The 23579-nt window shown below is 35.1% G+C and overlaps 6 protein-coding genes across 7 annotated transcripts; 2 read left to right on the top strand and 4 right to left on the bottom strand.

Moving 5' to 3' along the window:
- Positions 1-65: 65 nt before the first annotated feature.
- Positions 66-1127, top strand: LOC106419396. The gene is made up of 3 exons (XM_013860173.3): positions 66-305; positions 510-663; positions 735-1127. The coding sequence occupies exons 1-3, from the start codon at positions 90-92 to the stop codon at positions 932-934; spliced, it is 570 nt and encodes a 189-aa protein (XP_013715627.2). The 5' UTR covers positions 66-89; the 3' UTR covers positions 935-1127.
- A 1902-nt stretch (positions 1128-3029) lies between these two features.
- LOC106419199 (B3 domain-containing protein At5g06250-like) lies at positions 3030-5423 on the bottom strand. 2 transcript variants are annotated; one of them, XM_048742580.1, is made up of 3 exons: positions 4497-5423; positions 3900-4083; positions 3030-3294 (listed from the first exon to the last, which is right to left on the bottom strand). In XM_048742580.1, exons 1-3 carry the CDS (start codon positions 5089-5091, stop codon positions 3288-3290), a joined length of 786 nt encoding a protein of 261 aa, XP_048598537.1. In that variant the 5' UTR covers positions 5092-5423; the 3' UTR covers positions 3030-3287. The 2 variants fall into 2 exon arrangements, with proteins under 2 accessions (XP_048598537.1, XP_048598536.1); XM_048742579.1 differs by having other exon boundaries at positions 3866-4083; positions 4497-5406.
- Positions 5424-11664: 6241 nt separating this feature from the next.
- LOC106419414 (MTOR-associated protein MEAK7) lies at positions 11665-14246 on the bottom strand. Its single transcript, XM_048742577.1, has 8 exons — positions 14073-14246; positions 13897-13999; positions 13713-13817; positions 13557-13642; positions 13250-13479; positions 12444-12633; positions 12190-12376; positions 11665-12117 (listed from the first exon to the last, which is right to left on the bottom strand). The coding sequence occupies exons 1-8, from the start codon at positions 14123-14125 to the stop codon at positions 11806-11808; spliced, it is 1266 nt and encodes a 421-aa protein (XP_048598534.1). The 5' UTR covers positions 14126-14246; the 3' UTR covers positions 11665-11805.
- Positions 13913-16085, top strand: BNAA10G30580D. The gene is made up of 5 exons (XM_048742578.1): positions 13913-14156; positions 14326-14401; positions 14561-14794; positions 14891-15054; positions 15728-16085. Exons 3-4 carry the CDS (start codon positions 14627-14629, stop codon positions 15038-15040), a joined length of 318 nt encoding a protein of 105 aa, XP_048598535.1. The 5' UTR covers positions 13913-14156; positions 14326-14401; positions 14561-14626; the 3' UTR covers positions 15041-15054; positions 15728-16085.
- A 507-nt stretch (positions 16086-16592) lies between these two features.
- On the bottom strand, positions 16593-17168 carry LOC106419120 (agamous-like MADS-box protein AGL80). Its single transcript, XM_013859877.1, has one exon. It carries the CDS (start codon positions 17166-17168, stop codon positions 16593-16595), a length of 576 nt encoding a protein of 191 aa, XP_013715331.1.
- A 4070-nt stretch (positions 17169-21238) lies between these two features.
- Positions 21239-21544, bottom strand: LOC106419121. The gene has a single exon (XM_013859878.1). The coding sequence runs from the start codon at positions 21542-21544 to the stop codon at positions 21239-21241; it is 306 nt and encodes a 101-aa protein (XP_013715332.1).
- Positions 21545-23579: the final 2035 nt, after the last annotated feature.

The following is a 23579-nucleotide window of genomic DNA, read 5'->3' as shown; positions in this document are numbered from 1 at the left end:
GAATCTCATTCCATTCCATGTGACATGTGTTGTTAAAAGCCCAATATATGAAAAACGAATTGTTTTGTTAAAAGCCCATTAGAAGCCCAATGAAAACTAAAAGAAGATACGAACTGAGCTGCGAGATCGGCGACTGTAGACGGTTTCTGATATTCTCCGCCGGGAAGATGAAGCTGAAGGTTGTGTATCGTAAGGTCTCCGATTACATCCGTCACGATCTCAAAGAAATCGTCTTACCTTCATCACTTCCCGATCCTCCTCACGTCGTTAAACGCCGCAAATTGACTTGGCACGAGCGATTTCTCGTGAGATTCCTTCACTCTATTTCGTTTTCTGCTCGATTTATAGTGAACGATTACGTCTTTATCATCAGATGATATAGAATCATTCGATTTCATCATCTGTGATTTTGTTTATTGTGTAATTCACTTCTAATTATGTTTAGAGTTAGTAATGAGAAGATTCTAATGCTAACCACTAGATGAAATCTTTATTTGTTTGTAATTAAGGTGTTGAAGGAAGCTTCAAGGCTTTATGCAGCAAGCTGGGTGCGAGATATAGGTCCTGAGCTTCGTCCCAATGACTACAAGAAGCAGGGTGATGCTGAACCCAAGAAACAAGCCAAAGATACTGAGAAAGAGCCCTCTGTTTTGGAAGATCTTGGTATGAACCTACTATGAATAATCTATTGTCTATCATTTTCGTTGATAATCATTTATTTTCTGTTGTTACAGCGGTAGCTGCAAGAGGTGGCATGGAGACTTTAAGGCCTGCTTTACACCGTGTGTACATGACGCGTGCTTCTAATTACAAAGATGCTCTTGCGAGCTTTATCAAAGGTTACCATGAGGGTGTCCAGCAAGTCATGCAGAGCAAAGAAGAGTCTCAAGTTCCTAAAGATGAATCATCTGACAACTCTAAAAAGACTACATGAGATTTTACTTTGTTAGCTCCAGAATCTGGATTCCTTAGGTGAATGCAGAGTATGTACTTTTGCTAGATCTTGGATTCTTTGATTGTACCGCAAGAATCCAGAGACTTCTATCTACTATGTAGTCCTTTGCGCAAAATGTAGCCTATTTGTGAAGCAACTTCTAGAAAGAACAAATATATATTTAGCTTGAAAATGTTTGTCGTAGATCTAAGTTCCAGTTTTCACTTTTCACTTTTCACAGCAGCTTCCTTGTGAAACTGCTGTAGGGAGGACACAGGTTACAAGAAACTTTTGTGATGAAACTGATGATATACTGTCTGATTCCCATACAGCTTATTCAGATTACATTTCTCAAGGACTCTTTCTGAGCACAAGCTGGATCATTGCAGAGATACCTTTTATATGTCAGGGACTCAGAAGACTGTTTCAACCCACTGGAAAAATAGTAAGCATCTCTTAGTTTTGGTTAGAAAAAAAAATGTAAATCTTCTTTTGTGATTTCCTGTACACATTTGTTTGTCTTCCCTAGTCACTGTTGACCTTAACCAATGCATTATTAGTGGATTTAAAAATCCATGATATCTGTAATAGTCTCACATAATGCTGTCTCAGAAAAGTTAAGTTATTAGAAAGCATAGATATCAGATAGATTTCAGGGAAAAGTTGAGCAGTCGATTCAGAGCTGTACTTTGTCTTGTTATGATCAAAACTTTATATTTGCAGGACGAACCCCTAATGCAGGAGAGGCCACTGAGCATCTTAAATGTAGCCAAAAGCTTGAAAGACTAGTGATAATGGCGCATGTCTGAGGGGGTCCCTCCCACTTGTAAAGCCACTAAACCATTGGGCGGAGATCGGCTAGCCTTCAAGTCAACAAGTAAGTGTATTTTCCTGAATCTGCATGGGCCCTATAGAGAATCACCTGTGGCTAAGTAAGATGGAAACCAAAGTCGCTTGAAGTATATTTTGCATTACCTGTTGAATATCAACCCATGCTGTCAAGTCAGCAAATGTGTCTGCCTTAGGGATGAGCAGTGTTACTGCACTCAAAGTTGGAACATGTGCGCATACAACCCCGAGCATTTGTAGTTAGTGAGTGGTCCATGATAAGGCTGTATTGTTACCATCTCTGTTATGGAAACTTTCTGTCTAATCAAACCTTAGCTTTACTCCTTTGGTGCCTATACGCAGATAGTTTTGAGAGGTTCTTTTTGACAAAAGCATACACTGAAATGATTGTAGAGATTGGCAATTTTCTTTTCGCTTATCGATAAGTCATAACGAAGCTATAGCTACCTCACTACCGAAAGCAGCTTTGGGATTAGTCCCTTGTCTGACTGTAGTCTATTTTATCAGAAATCAGGTTGATTAAACCATCAAATCATGAATGTAAACCCATGTTTAATGGTTTATTGAGATATAATAAACTGATGAAGAAACAATGTATGTGCTAGTTAAAGATATCATTGGATCATAGCACAGTTTCTTTTTGGAAGCACATGGGAGGTGGATGACTGATCCAATGATTGATTTGGATATATAATTTTTATGAATGAGATATAAATGTTGAAGAGCACTAAAAGAAGCAGTACATGAACAGACGATCGCTTTCAACAGATGATTCACTGTTCATCTGACCTTAGTACATGAAAAATGAACAGGTTCTTGTAGGACTCTCTTAAAGTTTCTCTTTTTGTCAAAAAATTGTAGGCTCCCGGGAATAAAATACATAATAATATACATGTGACTTGATTGATTTGATCCTTGGTTAGACTATTTGAATTGAACCATGCCTTCCATAGCAATGACATTGTTCATCGAAACAAAAACAAAAAAAAAGTGAGAAACTATCAAAGAAGGTGGTGAAAAGGTGAAAGCATATGACTATAGTACTTCCAATTCCACAAACCATCATTTATTTGGCCCACTTTTATATAATAATCTCATCAGTTTCCCGATTTCATCTTTCACCAGAAGAAAATGTGTATATACTCATCATTAGACAAGTACAACTATACATATGCATGTGTAAACACATCATCATGAGATGTATTTTGTTATTCCATTTTTCTTCTTCTGACTTTGCAAGTAGATAAAAAAAAAGAGTCTTCCTAAATTTCAGCAATTTATATTTCTATTTTTCCGAATTAGTTACATAGGGTACGGAAGCCAATGAGATATTTTTATTAAAAATTGCATACAATTTTTCCAGAAAATGGGCCTCTGTGGCTATAGAGAATGCTCAAAGTCTGGTCCCATAAAAGCTTTAAGTCAATTCCAAATTCTTTGTCACTTCTTTGGATCTTTCATCCTCGTCTATCTCCAAGCTGCTTCATCGTATCCCCCGTGAAAGCTATATTCTGTTTTCATAAAATTATTCCAAAAATTATCACTATCATTCTTTTATAACAAAGATACTTTGTAAAATGCATACAAACAAACATCAATTTTGTTATACATATTTCCTTTTTTAAGTTAATCAAAAGAAATATTTCCTTATTTAAACAATCAAACCTAACAATTAACATTTCCTTAGCATTGTTAGAATGAACAAAGCAACAGTGATTGCAGAGACCAGCATATATACTTTATTAATTAGTTGTCTTCTATTAAAATAAATGAAAGTGGGCTCAGACAAAAAATAAAGAATTCATACAAAGCAGGGTTAAGTCACTAACAAAGTGGCCATGTGCGACTGCTCAAAAGTCTAGTCTCTTAACAGATTCCTGATTCCGCTTAATTATATTACTACTTAACCCAAAAAATCTCTCCTAATCAGTACTCGTTTATTAAATTATAGTAATTTCAGCTGTCTCATCTCGAGAAACAGCATCACCCATCTGTATGTATAATTATCATAATGATGATATAATGCACCCTAATCGATTGATAGTACTAGTATAACATTTCAAAGGTAAAAAGTAAAATTACCATGTTATGAGGATGAGGAGTGTAATAATAGTACATGTTTTGGCCGTAATAACCGTCAGGACACTCGGTGGCGGTCGTGGCAGCAACGGAATCATCTCCGTCGTCTTCATCCCTCTGACACTCCAAATTCACACCGAAAAGCCTCACCGTCCTTGAACTCCCGACGGCGGAAGACGATGGTATGGAGTGAGTCTCCGATGCTGTTGCTACGGCGGCGCCTGTAAAACGACACGTGCGCTTCTTTAATTTATTGGAGGAAACAAACAAAGAAAACACGAACACAACTGAACACAAGTCACGTTTGTCTCATGGTATTGGACGGTATTCTACACGCGCTGTTCCGTGCGCGTGTATAGATTTATTAAACAACAACTTGGAGATAATAAGTTGTATAAAACTATAAATTGTTGGGGTCTTTTTTAATTACAAAGAAAAATATAATCATAGCTAATGTGACTTAACTCAGTTTTATCATACACTATTAGAAGATAAACTATAAATAAAAATATTTAGGTGTTTAATGTTGTAATTATCCCGACAACATAAGACTAACCCTACAATTAAAGAAACTAAAATTAACAAGTAGTAAGAAAATAGCATATGGTAAATAAGGAGAAATATATTAACATACCGTAGTGGGAATACTCCGAGTGAGAAGGAGGATTAGAGTAGTTACTAGAGGCGTGGACTTGGAGATACGGAGGAGCAGCTACCATTGAGCTAGAATACGACGTCGGATTGGCAACGGCGGAAGAGGAGCCTTGGCCACGTCTACGCCAGCCAATGAAAAGTCTCCGGGGATCAGAGCGTTGCCTTTGAAAGAAAACGACGTCGCCTGGGTCAAGCTGTTTGTCTTTGACGAATCTGCTCCATCCTTTAGTCAGCACGTAGCTTTGACTGCTGTTCCAGTAAGAGTACCTGAACCTCCAGCACTTGCCTAACTCGTCTTCGAAGCTTAGAAGCATCCCTTTCTCCGTTGACGCGTCAGCATTATTGGAGATGGCGTTGAGAGGGAAGTATTTCTCCGCGTGCTGTTTTGGTATGACGAGGCGGTTGAGTTTGCCGACGTCGCTTGGTGTGAGAGTTTTCTCGAAGAGAGACTCTTTCTGGTCTTGGTTGAGCCACGTGGCGGTGGTGGTCTCTGTTGCGTCGGTGGTGTGGAGTTGCTGCCAGAAGAGAGTGTTGTGGTGGTGGTGGTGGTCCGTGGAGTAATGGTTGACTGACATTTTTTTGTATTGGGAGAAAGAAAGCGAAAGAGGGAGGGAGAGTAAGAGAAACGAGAAGGTTAGCTAGGTGAAAGAGAGAGGTGGGTACTAGTTGTACTAATATAGTATGATACAAAGGAGAGATGAAAATTTTTTTAGGGTTAAAAATTTGACGTGAAAACTTCGGCAAAAAACTATTCGAGGAGAGAGCAAGACACGACAACTAGACGACTTTCTTTTAAGGTTTTGCGTGATGTTTTATCTTTTTCCATCATTATATTACTTTTTCTACTTCTTCCTGTACTCCGTATTTTTCTGGACAATTCCTTTTTTTATTTATTCTATTTGTCTCTCATCTCTCTCTCTATATATCATAATATCTATGTGGTATTATTTTTCTTACACTTTGGATTCCATGACCTTTTTAAGTATGTATAGTATTGGTGTTTACTTCCATTTTACTTGGCTTTCTTATAGGAAAATTTGAAACTTTTGGTTTATGAGATGTTAATTGTGTATATTTTCAGTGGAAATGGAAAGTTATGCTCAGGTGATGTAGGGTGATTAAGAGGATGCTCTAGACAAGAAAGAAGAACTAAAAGTTATTTTTTATAAAGGAAATGTTAGGCTACACGAAAACCCAAGGAATCAACCTATTTAGAGTTAGTATCTGACATTTGAAAATAAAATGCAATTATTGGAAAAAGTTAAATGATCAAAATTTTGTGATGTCACTTGTTTATAGCATACTGGAAAAACATTATGTTCTTTGCGTGCTTCTCCAAATGTTACCAAAAGAAGAAATCAATGATAGGGTCCTTGTTAATTTCGACGCAATTGATAGATATGATACGTTAGCATTCGTCATCAGTGTTCGTTTTAGGTTTTCAGCTAAGGTTTTGTTTATAGGTAATTTCTATCTGTTTTTAGCGTCCATGAACACGTCTGAAGTTGGCATTAGCCATTGGCATTGCAGCGGTATCAAGTTCCACAAGGTTTTCTCTAACAACAAAATAATATTTGGTCTTTCTAAAATCTATATATATTTGGTGATGGTAATATATATATATATATAAATATATGTTTTCCTCAATGTATTTTATATTTGTTTTGTTTTAAATGTTGCGTGTACTATGTTTGTTTATTGGGTCTGTTTTAGGCAAATAAAAATGAAAAATAATTGGGAGGTCTAATAAGTACGTAAGAGTAGAAGACTAGCAGTATAGCTGCCGAAAATATTATAAAACTACTGAATTAGGACGAGCATGTTTGATCTTGTGCTCCTTTGAGAAGGAAAAACGATATTATAATTATATATTCATATAAAATTTTATTTAATGGTCCTTTCTCAAAAACAAAAAGAATTATTTAATGTTCATAGAAACATTTTTTTCATTCATCTAACCTAACCTCTGAAAAGCCAATATATTATTAAATTTAATAAAACTCCAGCGTTTACAAATACTGATTAAAAATATATTATGCCTGACATAGTTTTGGAAGAAAACAAAACCATTCTCCACTGAGAAAACTAAAAAGATTTAACATACAGTATTACTTTTTCTTGGGAACTAGATGACGGATTTGAGCACCTTTTGAGCTCTTAAATTCTCCAAAGACTATTTGAAGAGGAAGCAACTTGTTAAAACGAAAAACAAGAGAGTTGAAAATCCGAAGTAAAAAGAAAAAATAGAAACTGAATACTATAATGATATGAGATGGCGTGGGACCAAATAGGATGACGGAAGCATGATGAAGGAAAAAAGAGATCCAACGGCTGAGAGAGCGTTTTATTTTTTTTTCACCCAAAAAGTAAAGAGTAAAAGAGGGCACAAGAAGAGTGATACTTACCCCTCACGCAACTTTGTGGAGCATGTGCCTTGCCTTACCCACACACTATTCCATGCATTCATCTTCAATTGTTCTCTCGTTTCACATTTCCTTTTTACTACCCCAAGGGTGGACTGATTTATTTTATTTTTCAACGTCTTTATGTACCTGAAAATAGAGTTGACACTAACTAGTTTTCATACTATCTGAGAAGAACGTTGAACCAATAGCATTGGGTGAAATGAATGTTATGTATAAAACATATTAGAAAATGGTATGAAAAGTTTTCTCTATCTGAATTCAAACACTCCCAACCGCACTCACCTGAAGTTGATTGATCTTAATTAATTAAAATACTCACGCTATATGTTTTAAAACTGATTACTTAAAAAGGTTGAGTCTACTACTCTTTTAGACACCAATCATATTGAGTTTACTAAAAATCACCTCCATCTTAAAAAAAAAACTTGATAGAACAAATATGCAAGTTTTTCTGTTGCATAAATAATAATTCTAGGAATCAGTTGCTTGCTACCTATATAGCTTAGATTGTTTCCTTTGAATTGTCACATACATAGTACGGGAATGTTTCGCCTATATATAGTAAAATCTTATATTTACCTTTTAAAGAGAATAAGAAAACTACTCTATACATTTTACAGTTTCATTCAATAAACCAATAAATCGATAAGAAAGAAACTGATTAGATGAAAAATAAATATTTATCAAACTAATAAAATAAGATATAATTTCAAAATTAATTTGAAATCATGGTATGCACTCGTATATATATGAAATGTAGATATTTTGGTATAAATCACATTACAGACAAATATATAGGTATATATATAATGCAGTTTACACCAATACAGTATATTTTTTACACCAATACAATATAATAGTATATATAGAAAGTTTAAAACATTCACGTTCTCATCTTTAAAGCAAGCTGTCGTTAGCTCACACTATATGAACGTAATACAAAAAATGAAATATTATAAATTGTACCTGTCTTTATTTTCTTGCTTTCTGCACCATAATATATACAACATTATGTAAAATAGTGGATTTTGGACCCAAATCTTAACCATGAGGGCTACTTGAAAAATCCAAAATACGTGCAAATGGGCACCTACGTGGTCCTCCCCTGTTCTATTATGGTTTTATCTGACGACTTTTTCGCCAAATGTTTTTCTTTTATAGTAAAATGTAGTAGTATCATTTTTAACTGTTAAAACAAATTATGAAATATTTGTCACGTGTTGATGGACACCATTGTTGGTGTTTAGACGTTTAAATTTTTCTTAATTTCAACAGAAGACTATATTAAGATATAATTATGGATTTTGAAAACATTTACACATACATCGTTTACGCCTCGCATTTTATCAGTTTGCCTTTGGATTGCTAGCGATAACAGAACTATACTAAGAGCATCTCCAACCCAACTCTATTTCTACCTCTATAATAGCATTTAGAGGCAAAATCACTCCAACACATCTCTATTTTTGCCTCTAAAAGAGAGATTGCTATTTTCTCCTCTATTTATAGAGGAAGAAATAGCATTCTTCTATATTTTGCTCTATATGTAGAGATCTCTATTTTAAAAAAAATACATTGGAGTAAAACCCAACTCTATTATAGAGTTCCTCTATTTTAGAGGTAAAAATAGAAAAATACATTGGAGATGGTCTAACAAATAAAATCTATACCGATTCAGGTTTCTATTTTGATCTACTTATTACCAGCTTTCGTGCCATCATATAATAAATGAAAATTTATTGCTCACTGTGGGCTAGCTGCACTTAAAAAGAAAGAGGACCATCTAAATAGATCTATATAGAAAGTTTGGGATTTTTCAAATATAATTACAATAAGAAAACAACACCTATTTATATTGGATGCTATAAGATTTGTCCCATTGGATCTTTTCCTCCTCTATTCGTGTTTCAAGCGTCTCCTCGCACTCAGATCTCTGACATTATCATGATATTCACTGGATTTTTAGAAGCAAATGAATAAAAGCATATAATATCTAGTCAAAATACAAACCGATATCTTAAAACCATTAATTTGATGTTCCTCTCTAATCCAAAATAAAATAAAGTACGGATGCTCTTTTGGTATTTTTCTTCTTCCCCCGGGTTGTGATTATGCTTGTAACATAGTCTTGGAGATTGTCTCATAGCTAGGACATGTCTTCTTCAGCAAATTATAATGATTGAATCAGTATTGCAAAAAGAAAAATTGAGTAATAGACAAAGACGGTATCACTTCCAGGTCGATTTCGAGGCACCTTTTTGCATGTACGTCTGCATCAATTAAATTTAATTTGTCATTTTATTTATGTCCTTTTCTATAAGTAATGTTAAATATTTATGTAAGTAGTGTTGCACATGTTAGTGTTATTTCCTCTCCAATGATAGTAGAGGTTGTTGGGATCTTGGATGAATTTGTCCTTTTCTTTTGCTATATGATTATAGAGTATGATTTAACATCGTTCCTCATATTTTCTTCCCTTTTAATCCTATGCAAATAGATAAATACTAATATTATATATTTTCTTATTTTTCTCTTTCACAAGTTGATTTTACTTTTTTTGCTTTAGGAACTGAAACTAAGGGACAAGGCCACGATATTTCCCAATATACATCAAACAGAAAATATTCAGTCTGAAAGATCTATCAGAATCAAAAGCTACAAATTAAACGAAGTATAAAGCAATGGTTCTATGATACTAGACTATATATATATGCTCAGTGATTAAGGAATCATTCTAGTTAAGAAAGTTATTGCATGAGTTGTGACTCTAGCAATATTAACAGATATAATGGTCATTCTATATAGGGCAGTTTGTTTTTTTCTTATGTGGCCGTTTTGATTCTTCGTCTATTCTGTTTTTTTCTTCTATGGCAGTTTTCTACATAGATATTCTTCTTAGCTAGTATTCCACAAGGGGATCCATCAATGATGAAACAACCAAGCGGAACTCAGAATTCAGTTTGCAAACAGTTATTTCCATTAAAAAGAATTAAACGCTTTTAAATTCACAAGCTTCATTCGGATAATCTTAGTGCTTTTTGCAATAATAGAAAGCCTATATAACTATACAAAATATTCATACTTAAGGCTATATATGTTTAATGGACGAAGTAGTTTTCGTTAGCAATAGATTTTCGTGGTGGTGCGTAAATTTATAGTCAGTCGCATGTATTATTATAAGAGCAAATTGTCACACACGTAGACACGCATATATATTAGATAGCAAGTTGCTGCAGTACAGACAAACTATCTCTCGACGAGAAAGAGAAAGCAGGAGGGAATCTGCGATGTAACCGTGGAGGGTGTCTATAATCTGCAAGTTTGTTAATTTAATTGTCCCTAAACGACAACCTTCCTTTGTTATTTTTGGAAAGTGTTGCCAGAAGCTTCACTGAGCTTCGTGTAAGTTGCTATTTTTCTATTCTTATTATTCCTATACATGACATTTTCACTTCCCTAGTAAAATAATACTTTTTTTTTCTTGACCACAAACTGTTCCCTTTTGAGTTGTTCTTGGTTTCGTCATAACGAGCGGTTACGTTGCAGTAATATTATACTGCGAATAGTGGACTCACTTGTTAATAGAACTCATTCAAGTTGAAGCCTATAGTGTATATCTCATAATATTCAAATAGGTTATAGCTACGTTTACATGTATCGATCGAGGTAAATAAATTGTATATTAGTATGTTAACATTTAATGCTTTGACGACGTTCTTAAGTGTGAATTTCAAATTGGAGATTAATAAGCTATCTATAATAATATAAATTTTGGGTATAGCTACAGAAAACAGCATATATATAGTAGATGTGCTGAAACAGAAATATATTTTGGAATAAGGCAGGGAACTACGGGAACATGCATTCCAAAATTATTTGATTTAACATACCAGATTTTAAGTATAATCACAGTTGAAACCATGTATAGTATATATAGATATAGTAAAATTAATAAAATCTATATATACATATAACTACTTGTTATATAATAAGGTATTGATATCTGCTAATTAAGAAGGGGACCAAAGCTCTTGCTGTACTTTTTCCTAAATTCTAAGCAAAGCTGGCCTGGACGAGGGAGGGGACCACACATTTTGCTCTTTTGTTATTTTGAATAGAGACAATATAAAAACATTCATCTGCTGCTCACTGCTCCACACACTAAAGTTTTGATGCAGCCGATTTCTTGGACTCAGACAAGTTAGACACCGATGAATATCAGTCTTCAAGTTTATATTTTAATTTTCCGTGACTTTAGATTGCAACAAATTCCAAAGAGTTGGAGACAGAGATCATAACTACTACACACGTTATACTAAAAAATGAACGTTCTACTCAAATAACAAATTAAAAAATCATACATTGTAATATATATCATGAGGAATATATATACTTAAGCGCTATATAATTGAACGTTGGTCTGACATTCATAATGTTCGTTTCAAGAAAAACATTCAGTATCGAATTCGTGGAATTGGACGTATACGGTTTTATACGGGCCTAGCAACAAGATTAGTTGAGCTACCTAAACAGATGGGCCCACTCGTAGAATCTTCTAACGCTTAATGGGCTATTCGCAGAAACCTCAAACACTTAACGGGCCCTTTAGCTTTTGCATTGGGCTTCATTAACAAACTGAAGTGTCTAATGTCATAAAAATGATACCATTTCGCCCTTCCACTTCCTTCCTTTCGATAGACAAGCTGAACATTCAATGCTCTATAAGCTTAATTAATTTCAATTATTATCTGATTTAATGTCATGAAACAGTTTTATTATATGGTTTCAACACTCTTTATGGTACATGAAGTATGTATTAGGCACACACGCATTGTATTAATGAACAACACTCTTTTGAATCTCTCACTCATTCGAGTTACTAGCCATGCCGACTAGTTTAAGCATGTTGCGATCTTCTTTAAACCTCTCAAGGACAGTACCTTTGATAGCGTTATGCTGCGTGTCTAGTTCGTTAGAGGCCTGAACTATCCCCCAGCATTCTATCACTTCCGGCTGTATCCTACTCGTCTTGGAGAGACTCGGGCTACCAAACGTCGTGCAGGAGAACGTCTGGCCTTGGTCGAAGCTCGACGATATAAAGAGACCAAAGTGGTTGATCTTTCCACCGAATCCTATCCCGTTTGGGATGTTCTCTGACGTGAAGTTAGTAGCACACTGCACATGTTTTCAACATATGTTAAGAGAATATACATAAAAGTCACATAGAAGAGTAGAGGTGTGACATACCCATTGAATGTTTGTGTTAGCTCCAGTTGGTCGGAAGATGGAGGCTTCAGGGTTAAGCTGAAAGAGAAAAGACTTCATGTCTCCGTAGAAATCGCTGTGTCTCTCCCAAGGCTGAGAGGCGTATCCTCCGTAGACACAGCCTTCTCTGTCTTTGATGACTAACACCGATGCAGACATACCAGTGTTTCTACAAAGATAAAATCTCATGAGCAAAAAGCAAGAGAGATGTAGTTGAAAAGAAAAAAAACACTCACGAGGTGTGACCGAGGAATGTGTTGAAGCTTTGACCGTGCAAGGAGCTGTGATACAGGAGCTTCCACTCTTCAAGCTCGTGGTGAGGAAGAGCTCCTCCGATATGCCAAGCGTATTCTTTCTTTAGCAAAAGAATGTTCGAATCCACACTGTCCTCATAGAGCAGATGCGGGACTTGGTATCCAGGTCTCGCTACAAAGAAACGTCACTGTTTAGTCAATAAGAAAAGTAGGCCTGGGCGTTCGGGAGATCGTCGGTTTTAGTTCGGTTGATTCAGATTTTCGGTGTTATGCTCATAAGTTCCATTCGGGTTTTAGTAATTATACAGGTTCGGTTTGGTTTCTTCTGTACTCGGTTCGGATTGTAACCAATGTTTGAAATCGTCTAAAAATATATTTTTTAACCTCAAAAATTGACAAATTGTTTTTCTGTAATTAAAAATTAGTCAAACTATCTAAATTAACTAAAAAGTATTCAAAATAACAAATAATTTTGAATAATATATAAAATATCTAAAATATTTTGAATACTCTAGAATATCTAAATCACCAACATATATAAAAACATTAACATATTTAACTAATTTGGGATATCTTCGGATCCTAGTTTGGATTTCGGTTCAGTTCGGGTTATAACCAAACCCCAAAAAGTACTAAAAGCTCATAAGTCCCGTTCAAATAGTTTTGTACAAAAGTTTGGATCCGGTTTAGGTTTTTTCGATTCGGGTTTAGGTAGGTATTTCAGGTTGGGGTAAAAACTCTCAGGCCTAAAGAAAAGTGTCAAGACGAGAAAAAGATAGAGAAGGAACCTGGACTAGGTGGTGTAAGCAAGCTTCCGAGAAACTTTCTTACAGTAGGAACGTGCGAGCACCAGCTTCTAAAATCCTCAAAGGACATTCCTTTATCATCACCAGTGGATTTTGAGAAAGAAGCAGCGTTGAGAAGTGCATCCACCATCTCCTTGTAATCACTTGTTGAGCTCTCAGTGGTGGAGAACACACTCTTGAAGACCACCACAAGGACCAACTCCAAATCCGACCTGAAGACATACCAACGATAACATCACATTTAAAAGCAACTTGATGATCAAGAAGAAACCATTGATGAATCACATACCTTGTCAAGACCCCATTGGCGTTGACATCTAAGGTCTGGTAAATAAACTCAGCAATCTCATCATCAGTTCCTTTCTCGTAGGTTGCCTGAATAATAAAGCAAGTAACAAAGGAGTTAACAGTAACCCTCTCGAAGAAGCAGAGTCTTTCAAGTTACCTTGGCGATAACGAGATCTTCATAAGTCAGTTTACCATCTTTCCTGTGTTGAGTCACCATATCAAACATCCTCTCTCCTAACGAACCACTCAGACCAAAGTACTCCTGTTAATCAAATTCAAACCCAAACATACACATCTTGTAAGAGAAGGCTCATTCTAATGATTGACGGTGGAAAACAAACCTGGAAGACGGGGTAGGAGACGTATGAGTCATTGCTCTGAGATTGGGAAGCGAGGGAGACGAAGAGTGATTTGAGATCTTCGAGCTTCCTCTGAGTGAATGCTCTGCAAAACACACACACACAATTGAGATGATAAAGATCCGAACTTTCGATCGAGAAGATGTTTGTTAGAGTACCTGCAGGCCGAAGTGAATCGGTGATTTACGGTAGACGAATTCGAATTTCCCATATCCTCTATATCTTCCTTCTTCTCCGACAAGGTTACAACTCTGTTCTGTTCTTGTATTATTTGGTTGATCTCTGTTTTTTTCAAATTTACAACTTCAGCCCTTAGAAATCTAAATATGTTTTAATTTAACCCCATTAGTTTCGTTGGTTACAAATAGATCCATCAGAGTATTAAAGTTTTTGACTTTTGTGACTTGTCAGATGTATTCGTTGAAAAACTCGGAGTAAGAAGACGAAGGAGGGAGGAGCGGAGATAGATTCATGCTTTTGGAGACTGGTGAGTTTAATCAGTTTTATTTTAAGCATTAATTGCAATCTTGTCTTCTCACTCTCTATTGAATCTACAGTTCTGTTTTGACTTTGTTGTGTCTGTTTTGACTTTATTGCTCCTAAAGTTTGAATCTTTCTAAAGTTGAGATCTTTGTTTATGTAACAGGCTAAAGCCAAGATAGTACTAATAAGAGATCAAACAAAGGAAGGACCATTGTTTATCTGCAAGAAGATGACGAGATCGTGGGTGCTTTTGTTTGTTCTGATGTTCCTTGTGTTGACTTCTCAGTTGGAGTGGAAGGAGCAACTTGAGAGTGAAATCGAGGCTAGTCGTTCCTTGATTCAATCAGATAAAGAGCAACACCATATACCACACGGCAAAGAATCTTTGCAAGAAAAGGTTTTTGTCTGAAAACCACCCACTCTTAATTTCACATATGCTTCATCATAGTATATGATCTAATGATTGATATGACTAATTTCTATTTTGTGGCAGAAAATTCTCTCACAAGAAAATAAGATTCAGAAGCTTAATGACCAGGTCCAAGATCTAAGGAGGCAGCTGGTGCAATGCAGGAATGAAAATCAGGTTGAGTTGACGGAGCTAGTAACTGAGATTGATCAGCTTCCACTTAGTGGTGTCTAGTCCATTTTTCACAGGTACATTGTTTTCCTCCTAGCACATGTTCCACATGTGGTTTGTTTCTTTCCTATTAAAAACATATGTGAAACTATGCTTCAAGAATTACCTATTTGCTTTAGGCTTTAGATATGTGGATGACTACAAATCAACTCCCAACTAATCTGATGCACTTATTGGATATATATGATTAAGACAGAATATGGCGGCATGCTTTCTAATACTTTCTGGGCAAGTCTTATTAAAATAAAAAATTTATATGAATTTCATTGATATTTGATCAGACACATGTATTATCTTTTTCTCCAGTCCTTAGCTTGCTGTCTGGACTTTTTAGCTTAGAGATTTCAATAGATTTGGACACTGGAGAATTTTTTTATTTATGTTTTTACTTAGCACTCAGAACATTGTTGGGAAGTAGTTGAGAACTTTTGCATATATAGGCGAGAGATAGAATAAAAGGTAAGTACAATTTGCTAGAATATGAAATGTTTTGCCCAAGTATATCCATGTAAAAGTTCAGTGGACATATAAGCCTTCATGAACACATTATGTAGTTTGAATATCTCTCAGTAGATATTGGTAAGTAGTTGCAATATCCTTCTGAATACTTGTTTAGAAGCAGATCTGTTTTTGACTCTTTACTGAATCCTAAGTACTGTATTCTGAATCACATTTTTGGTGTGTGTGCAGATAGAAGCTTTTTCTCAAGCACTTCACAAGCTTCAAATGTTAATCAAGATTCTTTAATCAACCTAATACCCCAAAAGCCTTGTTTATACTGCACTTGGAAGTTCTGTGTGCTTTGAACGAGAAATCAAAGAAGAGTGGAATAGGCTAAGAATACAAGTATGTATAGGCTAAGAATGCTATTGGAATCTTTGGGGTGTAACTCTACTCCCTCTCTATCTCTATCTCTCTCCTCTTTGGTTTTCTTTTGTCATTACACTGAAAGTGTTGGACTAATGGGTGGGAGTCAATAACTGGGACATTTGCAGACCAGAGTCTGCAAAAATAGGACACACACTAAAACAAATCTCTTGAAATTGTAGATACTGAGTAATTTGTAGTCTTCATGTAAATGCTAAAAAGAAAAAAAAAATGCTACGTAGCAAGCAGCGAGATCCAGCGTTCGAGGAAAGATCAAGAAAGACAATAATGAATCTTACGTGTGAATCTAAGGTTTAAGCCATAAAAGAAACGATGAGAAAAACTTTTCCATATCAAACTATTCATGAAAATTAATGTACTTTTCCATATACTGTATATAGCTTATCGTTCTCAAAGAATTTGCTTTATGTTGAACCCTAGAAAACATATAGTGTTACATACGAGATGAGCTCTTCAATGATTGAAAGGGAAAACATTGCATTAATTTAGGTTAACATATGCAAACAAAGACACAAGTTTAAGACACAACAAGAAACAAGAAACAAAAAACAAGAAACATGACCAAAGCAACAAAAACTAGAAATATGAAACGAGAATGCAAAGACACAACAATAACAACTTTATTCCAAGACACATTAATTTTATTATTCGACGGCTAGCTGCTTCATTAGGCATTGTCCGCACCATCAGACTCGCTGCTCTCTCCTTCATAGGTCTTCATCTCCCCATCGTCATCCTCAAGAAATGGCTCATTGCCGCTCGTATTCGGATGTTGCTTACGTAACTCTCTATCATAATACGCAACTTTCTCACTTGCATATGACTTTAACTTCTCAATCTCGGTTTGAGAAAGATCAGCAATCATTCTACTACCATTTTTGATTTGGAGCATGAGATTATCCATCTTCAACTCCTCGATAGCCTTCCGAGAAAGCCCTAGTTTCTTCTCGATCTCCTTGGTGATGGTCTTGATGAATGATGACTCTTCATCATTCGCCATCATGTTCCTCTCGGTTTCCGGTAATGCGTTATAGCAGTCGATGAGAGATTGAGCCTTCTCCAGAGATGGCCACGCCACCAGCTTACCATTTTTACGGTTGTAAAAGACCAAACATGCACTCATATCACAAACGATGGTTAGTTCTTCAGCCATTTTCATCAATTCTTTCATTCTCCGCTGGCAAACAGTTGCTCTTCTCTTTCGTTCCTCGACCCAAGCCAACTTCACTTTTGGTTTTCCCATGGCTGTCGCTTTTAGTTCTATCTTTTATTTGTGACGTTCAAATATAGTCATGCACTTGTAATCTTATATATAGAGAGAGTCGAGAGGAAGAGTCAAGAACACAAAATGGACAACGTTGGGAATGTATTCAATTATCATTAATTTTCAACATATTTCATATAGTAGTATGGTAAATAATAATTTGACTGTACTATTCTATTAATTGTTCAATTAACATTAATTTTGAATATATCTCAAATTAGTAGTCTAGAAAGAAAAAGTTTGACTATACTGAGGGTCTAACTGCTGACCAGTGAATGAAAGGGAATGATGAATTTATTACTATATCTAATTATTTTTTAACATTTATAAGAAATATTTTTTTTGTATTCTTCTCATTCCTTTTATTCTAGAGGAATATAGAACAAATTTGTTTTTCATTAAAATCGGTAAAGAATAATCTTTTTTTTCTTCCTATAATTTTATTTCTCTATATTTTTCTCCTACTCATTCCTAGTGTTCCTATAGTGGTTACCAGTTTGACCTTAAATATTTTATTGTGGTAGTATATTAAATATATTGGTTGTTCTAATTATTAAGTCTATTTTTATTATTATCGTATTTTAGTATCTCCTATATATTAAAAGAGAAACATTTGTAATTAATGCATTCACACTATATTTTCTACGTTATAGCTTCACATCGATTTCAATTTTGAGTATGCTGACGTGTCGGCTTCACAATCATTTAACAATTAATACATTCACACACTAATTTTTTTTAACTCTACCGCAAATAATTTAATGTGTTCACACACTATTTATTTAATTAACTCATATGGATCTGAAACTGAATCGAACTAGATTTGAAAGTAATACTAAACACAAACTAAAACGATTAAGTATATTCAGATGGATTAAAAGTTTAATATCTAGATAACCAGAATCAAATCTAATCCAAAATAAAATATTTTGGATACCAAAATATCTAAATCTCAATTATATATTTAAATATATTAATTATTTTAAATTTTATATTCATCATATATTCAAAAATATGAAAGTATCTCAAAATTATCAACATAGACACAAGTAAATATCTAAAAATAACAATAAATGTTAAAAATACTGATAATATTTATTTGTTCTCCATCCAAATATTTAAATTGAATGAATTTTTATGTAAATTTAAATAGTTAGTCTTACATTATTAATTTTTTTTATGTTTTATATTATTTTATTTTTGGATTTTGAGCATTTACGTATATTTAGATTTTTGTTAAAAAATATCTGATTAAAATGGGTATCCGTACTCGAATCCGAACTGAACCCGCAAAGATTCGAAACCAAATCTAAAATAAAAATTTGTAAATATGTGAAATTCTAAAAGTGTGAAATCCCGATAGATCAACTGAATTCGAACAGATATATGAATATTTATTCCAAAAAAGCTATTTGACAATTTTTTTAGTACAACATTCTATAAATAATCTAATAAACTATTTTACTCCGCTCGCATCGCGAGTTACTGCCTAGTAGGTTACTATTTTCATAACACGCACGTTTAGTCAGAGACAAGAAAATCCGTAGCAAGCAACAAAAGATCCAGCGTTAGAGGGAAATCAAGAATGGCAATAAATGATGAAGAAAACTTCTCCATATAAGAAAACTTTAGTCGTTCCTTGATTCAATCAGATTAAGAGCAACATCATATACTACATGGCAAAGAGTCTGTGCAAGAAAAGGTTTGTCTTTATCCGTTTCACTTCTCTTTAGCTGCTTTGATTCTTAGGAAACTTACATTAACCATAGTTATCTGAAAACCACCCACTCTTAGTTTCACATATGCCTTCATAGTATGATCTAATAATGATATGAATATCTCTATTTATGGCAGAGAATTTTCTCACAAGAAAATAAGATTCAGAGGCTTAATTACCAGGTCCAAAATCTAAGGAGGCAGTTGGTTCAATGCAGGAATGAAAATCAGGTTAAGTTGACGGAGCTAATAACTGAGCTTGATCAGCTGCCACTACGTGGTCTCTAGTCCATTTTTACAGGTATATTGTTTTCCCCTAGCACATGTTCCACATGTGGTTTATTTCTTTCCTATTAAAAACATATGTTAAATCGTGCTTCAAGACTGAAACATCAGGGGTTGCTAGACTGGAATGGACTATCAAAACTTCAAGAGAGACTCAGAGATTTTCAAGCGCCACTAACTTTGTTATGTCACCACTAATGGCAGAAGGTTTAGCGATGAGGGAAGCGATTAAGAAGATTAATGCTATTGGAATTTTTGGGGTGTAATTCTACTCTCTCTATCCCTCTCCACTTTGGCTTTCTTTTATCATTACACTGAAAGCGTTGGACTAATGGGTGGGAGTGAATAACTTGGACATTTATGGGAAGACTAGGAATGGCAAATAAACCGCAGCCCATGGGCCGGGCCCGTAGAAGACCCATGCGGGGCGGGTTTGGGTAGAGATATTGAGGCCCATTTGTGAGCGGGTCTCGCGGGTTAAGTCTCATGTAGGTTTGGGCCTTTGCGGTTTGGGCTATTGCGGGTCTTGCGGGGCAGAAAGAGCCCGCACCACTTCCTGTTTTGTTTTGTTTCCACATGAAAAAAAAAGAGAGATCACGAAAATGGCGATTCATGTTCTCCACGACTCCACCGAGTCACCATCGAGCACCAGAGGAGCATCACCACCAACCGGTTCTTCTTTTCTTTGACTAAGGCCACCACCGGAGCTTCTCTTCTTCGTCGAACCACCAGTGAAGCTTCTCTCTGTTTTCTTTCCACCCCCATAGCTTCTCTTCTTGGAGATCCCACCACCGGAGCTGAGGTGGATTCTTCGTTGCCGTCTGGACTTACCTAGAAACCTCGTACAGAAACTCTTTCATTTAAGACAGGTCCGTGATCTCTTCAGCTAAAATATTGTATTTTGATGATTCGATCGAACCATTGAGTTACATGATTAAGAGATTTGTAAATGTGTTTCAGGTTAAAAAAGAGAAGGGCATGTGACTTGTGACGGTGATGAACTACAAAGAAGCCAACTTAAAAGGGTAAATAGCTCTTCTGTTAATTCTTGGTTAGGACAAGAACTGTTTTTTAAGAAGCTGATGTTGTCTGTTTGAAGGTGGCAGCCAAGGAGTCCTTGAATGTAGAGATAGAATTTACCTTCCTTTCTCTGTAGGCAATGATGCGTTTCTGTTAAGTCCTACTTTATATGGAAGAAGTTTGTTTGCTTCGTTTCTGTTAAGTCCTAGTAGTGCACATGCTGTTATTAAGTTACGGTATTGAGTTGAGAGCCTTCCTCGTTCAAGAAAACATGTGGAAACATCATCTTCTCACCACAACGAAACATCATTTTTTTACTACCCGCGGGCCGGACCGCAAAGTCCTATGTAGTAAGCGGGGCGGGTTTGGGTACCGCGGGTCACGGCAGGCTGACCCGCAAAGATCCACATGAGATAGAGACCGCAGCGGGACGGGCCAAGGCGGGGCGGGTGGTACCAATTGCCATCCCTAGGAAGACCAGCGTCTGCAAAAAATAGGACACACACACACACACACTCTAAAACAAATCTCTTGAAATTGTAGATACTGAGTAATTTGTAGTCTTAATGTAAATGCTAAAAAGAAAAGAAATGCTACATAGTAAGCAGCCAAAGATCCAACGTTCAAGGGAAAATCAAAAAAGACAATAATAAATCTTACGTGTGAATTTAAGGTTTAACCATCATACAAGAGACGATGAGAAAAACTTTTCCATATCAAACTATTCATGAAAATTAATGTGTATATATATAGCTTATTGTTCTCAAACAATTTGCTTTATGTTGAACTCTAGAAAAACATAGTGTTAAATACGGGATGAGCTCTTTAATGATTGCAAAGGGAAGACATTGCATTATTTAGATTAACATATGCAAACAAAGACACATGTTTAAGACACAACAAGAAACAAAAAACAGGAAACATGACCAAAGCAACAAAAACTAGAAATATGAAACGAGAATGCAAAGACACAACAATAACAACTTCCAAGACACATTAATTTTATTATTCGACGGCTAGCTGCTTCATTAGGCATCGTCCGCACCACCAGACTTGCTGCTCTCTCCTTCACAGGTCTTCTTCATCTCATCCTCCTTATCAGATGGATCCTTGATCCACTTATCCATCAAATAGACACTTCCCCCCTGTATCAAAGGGAATGGTGCCTTTGGGATCTCACCCACAAGAGTTTGGAACTTCTTACTTGCATATGACTTTAACTTCTCAGTCTCGGTTTGAGAAAGGTCATCAAGCATTCTACCATTTTGGATCTGGAGCATGAGATGATCCATCTCCAACTCCTCGACAGCCAACTTCAGTTTTGGTGTTCCCATGGCTGTCGTCGCTTTTAGTTTTATCTTTTATTTGTTTTGTGATGTTAAAATATAGTCATGCACTTGTAATCTTATATATACAGATAGTTGAGAGGAAGAGTCAAGAACACAAAATGGACAACGTTAGGAATGTATTCAATTACCATTAATTTTCAACATATTTCATATAGTAGTATGGTAAAAAATATTTGACTGTAATATTTTGGTAATTGTTCAATTACCATTAATTTTGAATATATCTCAAATTAGTAGTCTAGGAATAAAAAGGTTGACTAGACTATATATTTTGCTGTGGTAGTATATTAAATATATTTGTTGTTCTAATTATTAAGTCTAATGGTTATTTATTATCGTAATTTAGAATAGGTTTACTATTTTCATAACACCCACGTTTAGTCAGAGACAAGAAAATCCGTAGCAAGCTAAGAAAGATCCAGCGTTCGAGGGAAATCAAGAATGAGAATAAATAAATGTACGTGTGAATTTAAAGTTTAAGCATCATAAAATAAACGATGAAGAAAACTTTTTTTTTTTTAACGATGAAGAAAACTTCTCCATATCAACTTTAGGAAAATTAATGTACCTATAGTTTGACGTGCATGCTAATGATAATCCAGTTAAATATAATGATTTATCTAAGTATAGCTTGTTGTTTCCAAACGAGCAACTTGAGACTGAAATTGAAGCTAGTCGTTCCTTGATTCAGTCAGATAAACAACATCATATACCACACGGCAAAGAGTCTGTGCAAGAAAAGGTTTGTCTTTATCCGTTTCACTTTTTTTTTCTGTATGAATGTTAAGTTTATTAATCACAAAAACCTATTTTACAATCAATGCATCGTTTGTGTGGTAAAGAAATAGAAACTAGGAAACTATTACAAACTCGCAAACCTATTTTAAATTTATCCGATTCACTTCTCTTTAGTTGCTTTGATTCTTAAGAAACTTACATTAACCATAGTTATCTGAAAACCACCCGCTCCTAATTTTACATATGCCTTCATAGTATGATCTAATAATGATATGACTATTTCTATTTATAGCAGAAAATTCTCTCACAAGAAAATAACACTCAGAGGTTTAATGAGCAGGTCCAAGATCCAAGGAGGCAGTTGGTTCAATCAGTGCCGGTCTTGAACCCATTCCTACGATACATATGTATGGGCCCATAACTTTTTTAACTCTTTGGGACTAATTTTTCATTGTTGTTAACTTGATGTCCAAGTGTATATAACTTGTGGAACTATTTTAAAACAAAAAAAAACTAGATCTTAAATATTTAATTATTTAATATGGAATGAATAGAAGATAACGATAACTAATCAAACTTCAATAAACAAGACTTAAAGGAAAATAAAACTAAAAAACATAGATTTGTTATTAAATTTTTTGTTATTTAGTCATCATTTTAATTTATTATACGTATAGAACAAATATCAAAATATTAAATGGTTTGGTTATAGTATCGATTAAAAACCATGATTAAAACATATAGCTGTTTAAATTTATTATATAAATTTTCCAGAAAAATCGTCTATAGACTCTTGTTAAATATAAAGATACTATAAAGTTCTTGTGTTATATAACTAAATTGTAATTAATTTTAATTAATTTTAATTAATTTTAATTTATATGCTATTTAGGGCCTCAATTATTAGTTTCGAATTGGACTTTAAATATCTAAGGACAGGTACTGGGTTCAATGCAGGAACGAAAATCAGGTTGAGTTGACGGAGCTAGTAACTGAGCTTGATCAGCTGCCACTAAGTTGTGTCTAGTCCATTTTTACAGGTACATTGTTTTTCCCTAGCACATGTTCCACATGTGGTTTATTTCTTTCCAGTTAAAACATATGCTAAATCATAATGCTTCAAGACTGAGACATCAGGGGCTGCTAGCTGGACTGGGATGGACTAACAAAACTTCAAGAGAAACTCAGAGATTTTCAAGCTCCACTAACCTTGTTATGTCACCACTTATGGCAGAAGGTTTAGCGATGAGGGAAGCGATTAGGAAGAGTAAGGAACTGGGGA

Source organism: Brassica napus, chromosome A10 (genome assembly GCF_020379485.1).
Source record: "Brassica napus cultivar Da-Ae chromosome A10, Da-Ae, whole genome shotgun sequence".
NCBI lineage: Eukaryota > Viridiplantae > Streptophyta > Magnoliopsida > Brassicales > Brassicaceae > Brassica > Brassica napus.
Note: the sequence above shows the minus strand (reverse complement) of the source record. Positions and strands in the feature narration are given on the sequence as shown.

Coding starts and splice junctions, on each gene's coding strand:
- LOC106419396 (XM_013860173.3), top strand. CDS start 90: ATGAAAACTAAAAGAAGATACGAACTGAGCTGCGAGATCGGCGACTGT. Junction 306..509: donor CTTGGCACGAGCGATTTCTC/GTGAGATTCCTT, acceptor TTTGTAATTAAG/GTGTTGAAGGAAGCTTCAAG. Junction 664..734: donor CTCTGTTTTGGAAGATCTTG/GTATGAACCTAC, acceptor CTGTTGTTACAG/CGGTAGCTGCAAGAGGTGGC.
- LOC106419199 (XM_048742579.1), bottom strand. CDS start 5,091: ATGTCAGTCAACCATTACTCCACGGACCACCACCACCACCACAACACT. Junction 4,084..4,496: donor CTCGGAGTATTCCCACTACG/GTATGTTAATAT, acceptor GTCGTTTTACAG/GCGCCGCCGTAGCAACAGCA. Junction 3,295..3,865: donor CTCCTCATCCTCATAACATG/GTAATTTTACTT, acceptor TTATGAAAACAG/AATATAGCTTTCACGGGGGA.
- LOC106419414 (XM_048742577.1), bottom strand. CDS start 14,125: ATGGGAAATTCGAATTCGTCTACCGTAAATCACCGATTCACTTCGGCC. Junction 14,000..14,072: donor CGATTCACTTCGGCCTGCAG/GTACTCTAACAA, acceptor TGTGTTTTGCAG/AGCATTCACTCAGAGGAAGC. Junction 12,634..13,249: donor GCTTACACCACCTAGTCCAG/GTTCCTTCTCTA, acceptor GTTTCTTTGTAG/CGAGACCTGGATACCAAGTC.
- BNAA10G30580D (XM_048742578.1), top strand. CDS start 14,627: ATGACGAGATCGTGGGTGCTTTTGTTTGTTCTGATGTTCCTTGTGTTG. Junction 14,795..14,890: donor AAGAATCTTTGCAAGAAAAG/GTTTTTGTCTGA, acceptor ATTTTGTGGCAG/AAAATTCTCTCACAAGAAAA.
- LOC106419120 (XM_013859877.1), bottom strand. CDS start 17,168: ATGGGAAAACCAAAAGTGAAGTTGGCTTGGGTCGAGGAACGAAAGAGA.
- LOC106419121 (XM_013859878.1), bottom strand. CDS start 21,544: ATGGGAACACCAAAACTGAAGTTGGCTGTCGAGGAGTTGGAGATGGAT.